Here is a 12,955-nt window from a genome sequence, read left to right on the forward strand (position 1 = left end):
TGTTGTCTTAGTTAAGATTTTACTGCTATGAACAGACACCATGACCAAGGCAAGTCTTATAAGGACAACATTTAATTGGGGCTGGCTTACAGGTTCAGAGGTTCAGTCCATTATCACCAAGGCAAGAACATAGCAGCATCCAGGGAGGCATTATGCAAGAGGAGCTGAGAGTCCTACATCTTCATCTGAAGGCTGCTAGCAGAATAGGTAGAAGAATAGGTCTTAAAGCCCACACCCATGGTGACACACCTACTCCAACAAGGCCACAGCTCCTACTAGTGCCACTCCGGGCTGAGCATATGCAAACCATCGCATATGTTCAAGACCAATGGCTTTGCCAAGCTTTGGGATGGTGCACTGAATGGATAGAGTGAGGTGAGAACCCAGAAGTGTCAGCTCCAGGAATGTTGGAGTCTCCTAAGACAATGACAGAGCCTGGGCCTGCCAAGAGGATGAACCTCCTGCCAGGAGGAGGTTGTTTACAGATGCACAGAAATGGAGGATCTGATAGAAATGTATTTACAGCTCAAGATTAGAAAAACTGAGCTCAACAGACAATTAAGAATCATGTAAATCCCTAATTCCTCATATGTTTCCTATTATACTTTCTGTATGTGTCTCCTGTCATGGCTTTCAGATTTATTAGGTGTAACTTCTCTTTCTTTTCTTTTTCTTTATTTGAGACAGGGCCTCATGTTGTAGCTCAGACAAACTTTAAACTTGCAGTCTCCTACCCCAGCCTCTAGAAGCTAAAACACAGAGTGGAACTACTGGAAAAACTGGGTCATGATTATCTGTGTGCACATACACACCCACATGAGCAGGCACGTATGACTGTGCACATGCACATTGAGGCCACAGCCACTGCTGGCTATGGTTTCTCAGATATTGTCCACCATGGGGTTTCCTGGGGTTGTTTTGCTTTGTTTCTTCGTTTGTTTGTTTGTTTGTTTGTTTGTTTGAGACCTAGTCTTGGCCCAGAGCTTTTCCAGTAGGCTAGGTAGGCATAGCAGCAAACTCCAGGGATGTGCTTGTCTTTGACTCTTTCCCACTGGAGATGACCAGTATGTACCACCACATATATCTGCCTTCTTTACATAGGTTCTTGGCATTAAGCTCACAGCCTTGTGTTTGCATGCAGGCATTATACTGGCTACGCCATCTTCCTAGTCTCTAGTTGTGATTCTTTATTCCCATTTTTTAACCTATGATTGTTATCAGTATTAATAAACCAATGGCCCTGAGCCAACTATTCTTTGTGTGGTTTCATCTGATGTGACTTATGTGGAGATTAAAGAAAACACATGTACTGCAGTATATTATAATTTGGCAATATTAATACATGGTCTCTGGAGGAAGTACAGGTCTTCCTGTGAGCTAGAAAACAACGCTCCTGCAAGACAGGGGGCGGTGGGACTTGCCCCCTTCTTCTCATGCCACTGTTTTGCAGACAGAAGGTCTTCAAGCAGCTTACAAAGGCAGTTTTCTCAAATAGCATTCCAGAAAATATTTCACAAAATAAAACTTAAGAAGGGAGAAGTTATCTAAGGAATGCAAACAACAATTAAAATTCATTTTCTAGATGGATAGTGGAGTCTCTTTTTGAGCTGGCCATGGTCTCACAGACCATGCATTTCCTTGGCCTGAGATCGTTAGAGGTGAGGGAGGCTGCTCTCTGAGCATCCGGGTGAGGCAAGCACACAAGTCGAGACTGAATTGGTTCAGTGCTGTGAGAATCTCCAAGTAAACATCACAGTGACTGCCTAAGAAAATGCAAACAGCTTTCTGCAACAAGGAAATAACTGTTAGTAAATATGCATCTTTCTCCAGCTGCTCGTCAGAATTTGACCCCAACAAGACCTTTGTGTTTTCACAATACCCCCGCCCCCCAGACTCCTTATTCTGGTTTCCGCTTAAGTTTGCAGATTAAGAGGAACAATATGTGGTCAGAATGTGCAGTGCAGTTAGAAAAATGGAATTTGAAGAAGGAGGTCAGCACTAAATGAGACCGATTGACCTGTGAAGCCAGACTTAAACACTATCCCTCGCTTCTCTTGTTTGTGATGTGCCTTTGGACTTTAGGTATTCCTAGCATGCATGAAAGAACAGACTATACTCATGGACTATAATTAAATCTGCAGAACAGCCTAGAGGGCCAGTGCACCCTACAATTAAGTCATACATGTTAAGGATTTGTGTGCAGAGGGAAACGCACCTTTTTTCTTCCTGAGAGAGTTACTCACAGGCTACCTAGAAGAGCCATTGCACTCCACCAATGGTGTTGATGTTTCCTTAGTCTTTGGATGTGTTTTTTCCCCGTTGTATTATTTCTATGGGATGTACATGCATATGATGTGTGTTCACATATATGTTATATGTGTTACATGTGCATGCATGTGGGTGCTCGGTGGCACCTGTGTGTGCATGCGAGTGGCAGTCAATGAACAGCCTCAGGTGTCATTCCTCAGGCACCTTCCACATACATGTTGGTTGAGAGAGGTCACTCATCGGCCTGGAACGCGGTCAGTAGGCTAGGGTAGCTGGCCAGGAAGCTCCAGGGTTCTGACTATTTCTTCTTCTCCCCCTCATCAGCAAATGCATCCAGATCTTAGTGGGTCTGTGCTCAGGTGCTTGTCCTTTCTGCCATTGTTATTGCTGTTAATCATTGTTATTGCTTTTTTCAAATATGCATCAATGCCCAGGATTGGTGGTCTATGCCTATAATAATACCAACATTTTTTAGAACTAAGAAGGAGGATTTTAAGGTTGAAACCAACCTGGACTATATAATGAGAATCTTTGTCAATGCACACACGCACACATGCACACACGCATGCATCTACCCACATGGATATGCACTTACAGGCTCACATGCATAAGCATGCATGCACATGTAGACAAGGCTGAAGACATTCTCAACGAGCAAAACTGAAGGCATTGTTTAGAGAATCAGCTCTGTTTGGTGGTTAAGAGTTGGATCCTCAGTGGTTAAGAGCTCTGACTGCGCTCTTCCCCATTTCCATTCCCAGCAACCACGTGGTGGCTCACAACCATCTGTAATAAGATCAGATGCCCTCTTCTGGTGTGTCTGAAGACAGCGACAGTGTACTTATATATACTAAATAGATTTTTTTTTTAAAAAAAAAAGGTATTGTTAAGAGCTGGAGGGAGTAATTACTGAGGGGTGGTAGCATTAGACTAGCATGAGAGAGATAAGTTCAGTAGTAAGCACAGAAGGCACCTTCAGCATCCTAACTGGATAAGAGAACCAGAGCCAAGAGGGCTATCTCTCCCAAACTGAAGCCATTGCTGGCCTCAAAGGAGGAGGTGGTGCTTGCAGCCCACACCTGACGATTACAGGGGTAAATCACAGCCATCCACCAGTGCTGCTGCCGTGAAACAAACCGTGGCTGCAAATATTCAAGCCCTTTAAAATGGCTCCAAAAGGCACAAAAAGAAGTGGATAGGTAATGACAAAGGCCAGCTCCAAGCTCTTTTCTTTTTCTCTATGTCTTCATTTTAAAGGTTGGGCAGAGGGTGGAGGGGGTTGGGTGGGACTGGGCCAGGGCTTGGTGTTTTTTTTTTTTTTGAACTAACAAATGTCTCCCAGTTTTGAGTTGATGGGAACCAGTACACGGGGGCGGTTAACGAAAAGAAAGTACTCTTAAGGATAAGACAAACTATGCAAATTTGCCAAACCACTGTCTGCTGGCCACTTGAGTCTAGAAAACTATCTGAGGCCTCTAATCCTTGGCAGACGCACGGGTTCTGGGTTTCCGCCATCCCTGTTTGTATGATATGTATGATCTGCTTGTAATTTGGACTTCCTGTGGGCTCAGTCTTGCAAGGAGAGACTCAGAGGCCACCTCTTTCCATACCTCCAAGGGCTGTGCTTAGGATGACGGCTTCCTACTCTCATCTCTGCAAGCCCCTTTATACCTGGGGGCTCTCCTTTTTTGTGAACTTATTCCTGGGAAGCATTCTGGGGTTCTAATGCGGGCTGGCTCTCAGAATCTTTGCCTGTCTCCCCAAGCACAGAGTCACATTCTTCAGCCATGTTCCTGACCCTGGTCAGCTCATACTTCGACTGTTTATTGCACAATCTTGCCCATCGAAAAACTTAAAAACCTTTATTCTTCATGAAACTTGTGGTTCCTTGGCTGGGTTTCCTCTTTCAACCTCATCTTATCTAAAGATCATAGCATGTTTGAAAGGCTATCCAACCCCCAGGATAAAGTCCACCAAAATAACAAAATTGGCAGTTTGAAAAAAAAAAACAATTATTTTACCATCTTTAGTATAGTTGAGAAACAAACTTTTCTCAACTCTAAAATCTTATTCCAAGAAGGATCTGGAACAAATTAGATTTAATGGGTTGGTCTGAATGCTACAGATGGTTGAATGCTTCAAAATGTTTTAGATGTCGGAATGGAGAGACACTGCCACATTAAAATCTTTTCTTTCTGACCTAGACCATGATTCATGTAGGCAGAACCTTCATGGGTATCTGCTCCTTCTCAGGAGCTTATAGAAGACCGGTAACCTATCCCAGGAGGCAAAGAGAACCCCTGCATTATAGAACCCCAACCTTCAGATTGGACTGTCAATGTGCAAGTTGTGGGAAGGAGTCCATCGCTCTGTGTTGACCTCAGCTGGGCATCAGTGTTCCTTAAGTGAGAAAAATTGGAGCTGTGTAACTGCTTCTTCTCTTCCCATTTATACTTCTCCTCAGACTCTGAGCCTTGACAGACGAAGCTAAGTGAATCTAGCTTGGTTAGGAAGACATCTACAGTGAGATTAAAGAATGCACTGCTGTCTTGCCGTGTCTGTGTGGTCACCCTGGCTCCTCTTGGCTGATGATGTTCTGTGTTTGGGCAACAAGTAAGGTGGATGTGGGCGAGATGATGGCTGATTGTTGCCGACAGTGTCCATGGGTTAGGATTATTATGCTGGTGCCTTATAAAGGCACTCAGTGTCCCTTCCTGAAACTTGGGAGACATTGAAGTAGCTTGATAGAATAGCCAGCTTCTATTGTGAAACCTGAGGCCTGCTGAGGTCAGACTGACTGGACCCTTGCGTACATGTAAGAAGACATTAAGGCTTATGTTGAATTTGGAACACCTCTTTGTTTGTGCACAGGTCAGATTTCAGAGGGTTTGGGGAGATATTTGGCATTAAAGCAGCATTTCTCCTTAAAAAGTCATGTTTTAAATGGCAACTCAATACTCAAGCCAGTACACACACACACACACACACACACACACACACACACACACACACACACACACACACATCTCTAGGGGGAACCCTATTTAAATTTCAATATGGTTTTGATGTCATAAAATGTGTATTTGTAATAAAAATAATACTATCCAAGAAAATGGTCATATAAGTGATTATAAAAAAGTAGAAAAATTATTTGTTTGCTCTGTGATGTTGAGCATTTGGGTAGGGGTAGGTTTTATAGAGGGGATCTGGAAAGTGTGCCAACATTTGGTAGGCTGCAGGAGAGTATCTTGATCATTTCAAAGCCTTTCTATCAGGTGGCTCTGGTTTCCTGTAGTGGGTGGCCTAGGAAATGCTTCTCGGGAAATCTGAATGGCTTCTTTTCATTAGTATGATAGAAACAGGCACATTGGTGCACCCCATAATCCAAATGCCAGGAGCCTGAGGTTGGAGAACGGAAAGTTAGCCTGCATAGTGAGAATTTGCATCAAAACAGAGCAGAACTATTAAAAAATGAGGACATGATGAATTTGGCAGGCAGATGGAACTGGAAACTATCATCCTGAGTGAGGTAATTCAGACCGAAAAGGACGTGCATGGTGTGCACTCCCTGATAAGTGGATAGCAGCCATGAAGAGCAGAATGCCCAGGATACAACCCACAGACTGTAACAAGAAGGAAGGGCCAAGTGAGGATGCTTTAGTCCCACTTAGAATGGGGGATAAAATAATCAAGGGAGACACAGGTTCTGGGGGTGGGCAGTGACATTCTAGAAAGTTCCAGAGACCTGGGATTTGAGAGACTCCCAGGACTCAATGGGGATGACCTTAGCTGAAATACCCAACAGTGGGTAGAGGGAACGTGAAGGGACCATCTCCAGTAGATAGACAGAGCCCCAAGTGAAGGGTCAGGGTAACCAAACCACCATCAAATTATCTGACCCAGAATTGTTCCTGTCTAAAAAAACCATTGGGACAAAAAACGGAGAAGAGACTGAGGGAAAGGCTGTCCAGTGACCAGCCCAACTTTGTATCCTTCTCATGAGGAGGACACCAAAGCCTGACACTATTATGGATGCTATGATATGTTTACATACATGCCAGACAGGAGCCTGGCATGGCTGTCCTCTGAGAGGCTCTACCAGCAGCTGACTGAGACAGATGCAGATATTTACAACCAACCATTGGACTGAAGTTGGGGACCCCATGGAGGAATTAGGGGAAGGATTGAAGGAGCTGAAGGGGATGGTGGCAACCTGATAGGAAGACCAGCAGTCTCAACGAAGCCAGACCCCTGGGGGCTCCCAGAGACTGAAGCACCAAAGAGCATTTATGGGCTGGTTCATGGCCCTAGCACATATGTAGCAGAGGGCTGCCTTGTCTGGCCTCAGTGGGAGCGAATGTGCCTAATCCTATAAAGACTTGAGGCCCCAGGAAAGGGGGGAGGTGGAGCACCCTATTGGAGGCAAGGGGAACAGGGAATGGGATGAGGAACTGTGGGAGGGGCTAGAAGTGGTGGCAATGTCGAGAATGTAAATAAATAACACAATTAATAAAAAACCCAGCAGAGCAAAAGAAAATCATAAAAGGGAGAAGAAAAGCTTGTTAACAGAGTTTTGCTGAGATATCAGAGACAGAAAATGTTTTCAGTCAGAAGTGAACACAGCCAAGAATTCACAGGAGAGAGACCAAGTTGACTAGAATATCTGAGCACAGTCGTCGAGGGAGGTGCCTAAGAGTAAATCTCAGGAAAGGTGGCAGAAGATGGGCAGCTCATGACACAGATGTTTCAAGAGGCGCTCACCACCCTGCATCACTAAGGCACAGCAGAGTAGGCCACAGTTAATGCAGAGACTCTGAGCTGGTCAGAGTGTTGACAAGAAAAGAATGACTATCAAGTGAGTGCTCAGTCCTAAATGGGAGAACTATCTCATCAGCCGGCCCACTTCTAGCACCTCCAGGTCCTAGGGCTCACGGACCGTTGTAGAAGACGGAGTGGAGTTGCAGGACAAGGAGGGGTGTTTGAAAGGCTGTGCTCTTGATAGGACCAGGCAGTTGCTCTCATGGACTCAAGGTAGCTATGGTCGCCTGCCCGAAAATGACACAGGGTCAACCTATTTAAAACTCCAGCATGGTTAGAGGAGGCAGTCACAAAGCTCCATCCCGAGATGACGAAGATTGGCAGTTGATGACTTTCGGATGGGGTATCATTTATCTTTGGAGGCGTGGCCACTAGTAGACTGCCCATGTCCTGATAGATGACCTCGTACGCATGCGCAAGAGGGAAGCACCAATTAGATCTTGCAGGGTTCCTATTTAAAAGGATGTTTGAAAGGTCATGTGACAGAGGGAAGCTTCTTCTGGCCTTCGATGGTAATTAACACAGAGACTACACAACTGGAGGATGTGCAGAGGGAGACATTTTGGAGCACTGCGTCCCAAATGTGATATCTTTATCAAATCCCTTCCCTCAAGACTGTAGATGAGCAGGCTGGAAGATTATAAAACGGAGAGGTGGTAGATAGCTCTAAGGAAATGGTATCTTTTAAACATAACATATAAATTCACAGAGACTGTGATAACATGTATAAGACATGCAGAAAAAAAGCTAGAAAAAAAGCTAGAAAAAAAGCTAGAAAAAAAAATCTCAGCATGTTGAAGGGGAAATGAACACAAAGTCCCATCCCATACTAAGAAGCTCTCTTGCAACTGATACCTGCTGAGAGAATCAGTCCATTAGAGAAAACTGGCTTTTCTCTAAGGAACATGGGGTTTATCATCCAACAAGCCCCATGCTCAGGAGGGAGTAGTTGGCCAACATAAAATAGACCCCATGGTTTTTTTGTGTGTGCTGTTTGTTTTGTTTGATTTTTTTGGTCTATTTTTTTTGTTTTGATTTTATATTTTGAGCGGGAGAAATAACATGAAGTTGGGTGAGTAGGGAGGTTAGAAGGGAAGTTAGGGGAGGGGAATGAATGTGATCAAAATATATTTTAAGATAAATGTAAGATATATATTCTCTTAAAACAGAGAAAAGCATGTATAATGAAAAATGGAAGTTAGAGAGACAGACAGAGACAGAGAGAGAGAGACAGAGAGAGAGAGGCAGAGAGAGAGAGACAGAGAGGGAGAGGGAGAGAGACAGAGAGAGATAGTGACAGAGAGAGACAGAGAGGGAGAGGGAGAGAGACAGAGAGAGACAGAGAGAGAGAGGAGTGTGAGGCAGGAGGGAGATGTGTTTTGACATTTCCAGGTGAAATTGGGATGAGAGACATTGGAAGTGGACATGATCAAAGTACATTGTATACATCAATGACATTGTCAAGGAACAAAAAATATATTCTTCAAGGTGGTAAAGTTACAAAAAGAGGACAGGAAAGCTGCCCCAGTTGTTAGGACAGAGTCCTTGAGGGTGGGTGGTGTGCCCAGACAAGTTCAAGGGTCAATAGCATGGACATTGTATTTGCCCAGCAGCAGAGGGCTGCTATTCCCCTGCTTTCTTGGCTCCTGGTTAGGAGAGGAGCCACACAGAAAGGGAAGAAGCAAAAGTAAAGAGGAGTTGGGGAAGCTATCTCAGTGGCTTAACTCTCTGCACCCAGTTACTGACTTCCTGAGAATTAGCCCTTGTGAGAATGGTGTTAACTCACCGTGAGGGCAGGAGCCCCATGTCTCAAGCACTTCTTAAAGGACCTACCATCCCTCAACACTTACACTGGTGACACATTTCAACATGTCCCAACTGGAGCCTTCTGCCTGCTAAGTGAAGTACGACAGCATATTGGAATTTAATTCTTGCCTCTAAAACATTTATCTTTCCTTCCATCTTCCTTTTGCTAAACCTGCTTTCTCCGTTGAATATTATTAAATGTAAAGCTTTCTTCTGTATTTTTTAAAACCCAGTGATTATGTCTGTGGAGATGGCTCAGCTGGTGAAATGCCTGCTATGTAAGCATGAGGATCTGAGTTCGAATCCCCAGGGCCCACATACATCAAACACCAGGACCATGTCTGTCACACCAGCAGCCCTGGGGAGGCAGAGAACGAGGGTTCCCTGAATTCACTGGCTAGCCAGGCTAACTGGATAGGTCAGCTCCAGGGTTAGTGAAAATCTCCAACCTCAATCAACTACAAGCCTCTGTATACACACACACACACACACACACACACACACACACACACACACACACCACCAATACCGAGCATACACACACCCAAGCATACACAACTCCCAACCTCATGGGCATATACACACATGCACACATGCAGACATGCTCACACATGCAGACACATGCACAAGCATATACACAGAAGCATATACACATATTCACACACAAAGACACATACAGACATAAACACAGCATACACACACACTATACATACATACCATACACTCAAGCACGTACATACTTATACTCACACACACAAGCATAGATACACAGAAGCATACATACACATGCAAACTAGCATACCTGAAACAATATATATATATATATATATATATATATATATATATATATAATCATATTGTCGTTTAGAAAATTTTAAACCTATGTTTGGGAAAACATTTTGTAATCCATTTTACATTAATGTCTACTCATATTTAACATAGAACAAGTTGTTTATCTTGGTGTTGTCTAGGGAGGAAGAAACTTGCTGAGTGAGTTAATAGCGATGTCATTAATCGATTTGATATCTTAAGAGAAAAATAATATCAAGTACTCTCAATTATAAGTGCCACTGATGTAAAAATATTATCCTAGTATCTAGTTATTTTTTAAATCTTTTTTAACCTCTTGCAATCTTATTTTTAAAGTTTTTTTTTTATTCAATATGTGAGTGCTCTGCTGCATGTACACCTGCATGCCAGCAGAGGGCATCAGATCCCTTTATAGATGGTCGTGAGCCACCAGGTGGGTGCTGGGAATTGAACTCAGGACCTCTGGAAGAGCAGCCAGTGATCCTAACCAATGAGCCATCTCTCCAGCCCCTGATGTCTATTTATTACTAAGAGTTGTTTTGAAATTTCCCTGGGGAGCATAGTAAATGTTGTTAAAGTGTATTATGGAGGCTGGGAAAACAGCTCAGGGGTTAGGAGCACTGGCCGCTCTTCCAGACAAATCGGGTCCGGTTCCCAGCACCTGTCTGGTGACTCATAACCATCTCTAACTCCAGTTCCAGTGGACCCAATGCCCTTTCCTAAACCCAGCATACTTGTGGAATTTACACATATATGCAGACAAAACACTCACGCACATAGATTACGGTAAATCTTTATAACACGTGTTAATGTCCTGACATTCAGCTTTCCCAGCCTTTAAGAACTCCTACATTATTCTAATTAAGATATTTTAGGGAGCTATTGCTTCATATTCATAAAATCTTACCTTCAGTTTTCATGGACTGAAAGCCATTTTCTTCTTTTTTAAAAGAAGCATACTTAAGTTGCATTAAAAGAATTTCCTAGCCTTGGGCTGATTTTTTTTTTTAATGTAAGTCTATGAACACTCCTGCAGAGTAAACGAAGATGCCAGGTGCTTGGTATACACTACCACTCGGTTTGCATGGATCTGTCAGGGTTTAATGCACGTTATCTGTTAGTGCTGTCCCTGTCACTGAAACGGATTGTTAAATTGCCACAGAGCAGGGAAAAGCCCCATACAGCCAGCATAGTGCACATTAAACAAGTTACATAATATATACAAACATATATAAACAGTGTCAGACATAAGGCAAACATTGCACTCTAAGAGAGTTAGGGGCCTTCTGCTAGAGCGTGTGATTCAAGAGTCTGTGTGAGAGATGCATTAAACAAGGGTGCCTCTGCGAAGACCTGGGTTACTTGAACAGTATACACTAACATTTGAAGAACACATTATTCTTTAATTAGCTGTTGTCCCTGAAGTCAAGAATCATCTCAATGAAGGGTAGGGAAAGAGGAAATGAGGAAAAAAAGTTCCAGGAAGTATTTGAAATAATTTCATGACGCATAATGGCAGCATTTATCATTTCTGCATTAAGAGGGAGATCGATCACCTCTTGTGTCCTTTACTGTTGAGCTTCCCATTAGGACAGTCCTCTCCCCTCTATATACAGAGCATTTGGGGGTGAGAAGGGGAGCCATTCACGATGGCAGTGACCCTGGGCCTGGGCCTGGGTCCTGGATGACTCAGTCTGTGGTTCAGGAAGTTTGTCCTTACACAGAGACACTGGGCCCTTGTAGCCTCTAGGAGAATGTTCTTGAGAGAAGTTGTCTTCTGAGGACAATGTCGGATTCACAGTTTTCTTTCTGTTTTCATGCAAATGTGACATTTTCAAGGGCTTATGTTACTTCCTTTCTTTACTTTCCAGAAGGAGCCAAAGCTCAGTTTGGACCTTACCCTGCATGGGATCTGCCTTTGAGACACTTGGCTTCTTGGGTGATGAACAAGTGGCCAGCAGACAAGCTGCTTGACAGGAAGGAGAAGCTCAGAGCCAGCCCAGAACCTGTTCTCAATTGACTCCCAGGCATCTTCCAATGAAGCCCCGGGCTCTGCCCTGACCCAGCCTGGTTGCAGACCCTTACATCAGGGCCTGTTATACTTTTCCTCATCCCCGAGGCTCTTCTATGACCCTGCCTTCTAAGACATCTCCAAGAACTGTTTCTGACCCTGCTTCTAATAGGCTGCCCTGCCCTGATTCTGCTTTCTAATAGGCCTGAGGTCATGCCCTAGGCCACTTCCTGACCATACCTGTTACTAGACCTCCAGAGGCACTTAAAGTCTGCACCAAGATGCTCTGAGCTTCTCTACAAGCTTTCGCTACCATGAACATTCCAATCTGAGGGTCCTCAGGGCATTGAGACAGCCTTTGGCAAATTTTCACATTTTACCACTTGCTATTGACAACATCTGTGAGACTCCATTTTGGCAAAGATCCTCATGTCTTTGGGCAATATACCAAATTTTTTTTTTTTTTACTTTTTAAAGTAGCATTTTATACTAACTCTCCCAAATGGGACAGGCCTCAGTATGGTTTTGGTTTGGTTGCGTTATTGATCAAACAATCTATAGAAGGGGCCCACGGGAGCTCGATAACCGACAGTTGCTATGAACAGTAACCATTTGCTCAGGCCAAGACTACACTGGCTTAGGCCTTTAAAATAGAGAAATGTTCTGCCCGGTGATTACCAAAGCAACTTAGGTCAAGCCACCGGTTAGACCACAAGTCCTACCTTTATATCCTGCGGGTTGATCTCAGGATTTGTTTGACATTGTAGAGGTCCCAGAGTTTGAAGATGAAAGACATAGAGGAGGAACTCCTCCCGTGCAGAGAATGGCCAGCCCACTTCGAGAATGCTGTCACTGATGGTGCTGGGTCCAATATTGTGCAGCTGCAAGAAGGTGGTACATTAGGGAGTGACACAGTCCGACTCTGTCTATCACGTGTCTGTTTTGAAAAGCATATGTTATTAGCTTTAACTATGGCATAGGAAATGGAACCCAGAATCTAACTAGGCACAGGGAGTTCTGAAATCGGGGTGTACATGTTCAGGGAAGACTCGGGCTGCAAAGCTCTTGGCATGGGTTACTCAAGGATTATCCAGGTGGAGCAATTCATATTGGAGATACTTGGGACCAGAAGTACTTTAAATTTCAGAATACTGCATACACAGAATGCAGAATCTTAGGGATGAGAATCTACTGTGATCACAAATCTACTGATGTTTCCTTCACACTTTATTATGCATAGCT

General features: G+C 43.8%; 1 protein-coding gene across 1 annotated transcript in view; it reads right to left on the reverse strand.

The window, feature by feature from the left end:
- Positions 1-12,955, reverse strand: part of Itga8 (integrin subunit alpha 8) — a 197,495-nt gene that overhangs the window by 33,665 nt on the left and 150,875 nt on the right. Inside the window, 1 exon segment of the mRNA NM_001173972.1 lies at positions 12,436-12,594. Coding sequence (NP_001167443.1) covers positions 12,436-12,594 — 159 coding nt within the window.

The sequence above is a fragment of the Rattus norvegicus genome, chromosome 17 (genome assembly GCF_036323735.1).
Source record: "Rattus norvegicus strain BN/NHsdMcwi chromosome 17, GRCr8, whole genome shotgun sequence".
Classification (NCBI taxonomy): Eukaryota; Metazoa; Chordata; class Mammalia; order Rodentia; family Muridae; genus Rattus; species Rattus norvegicus.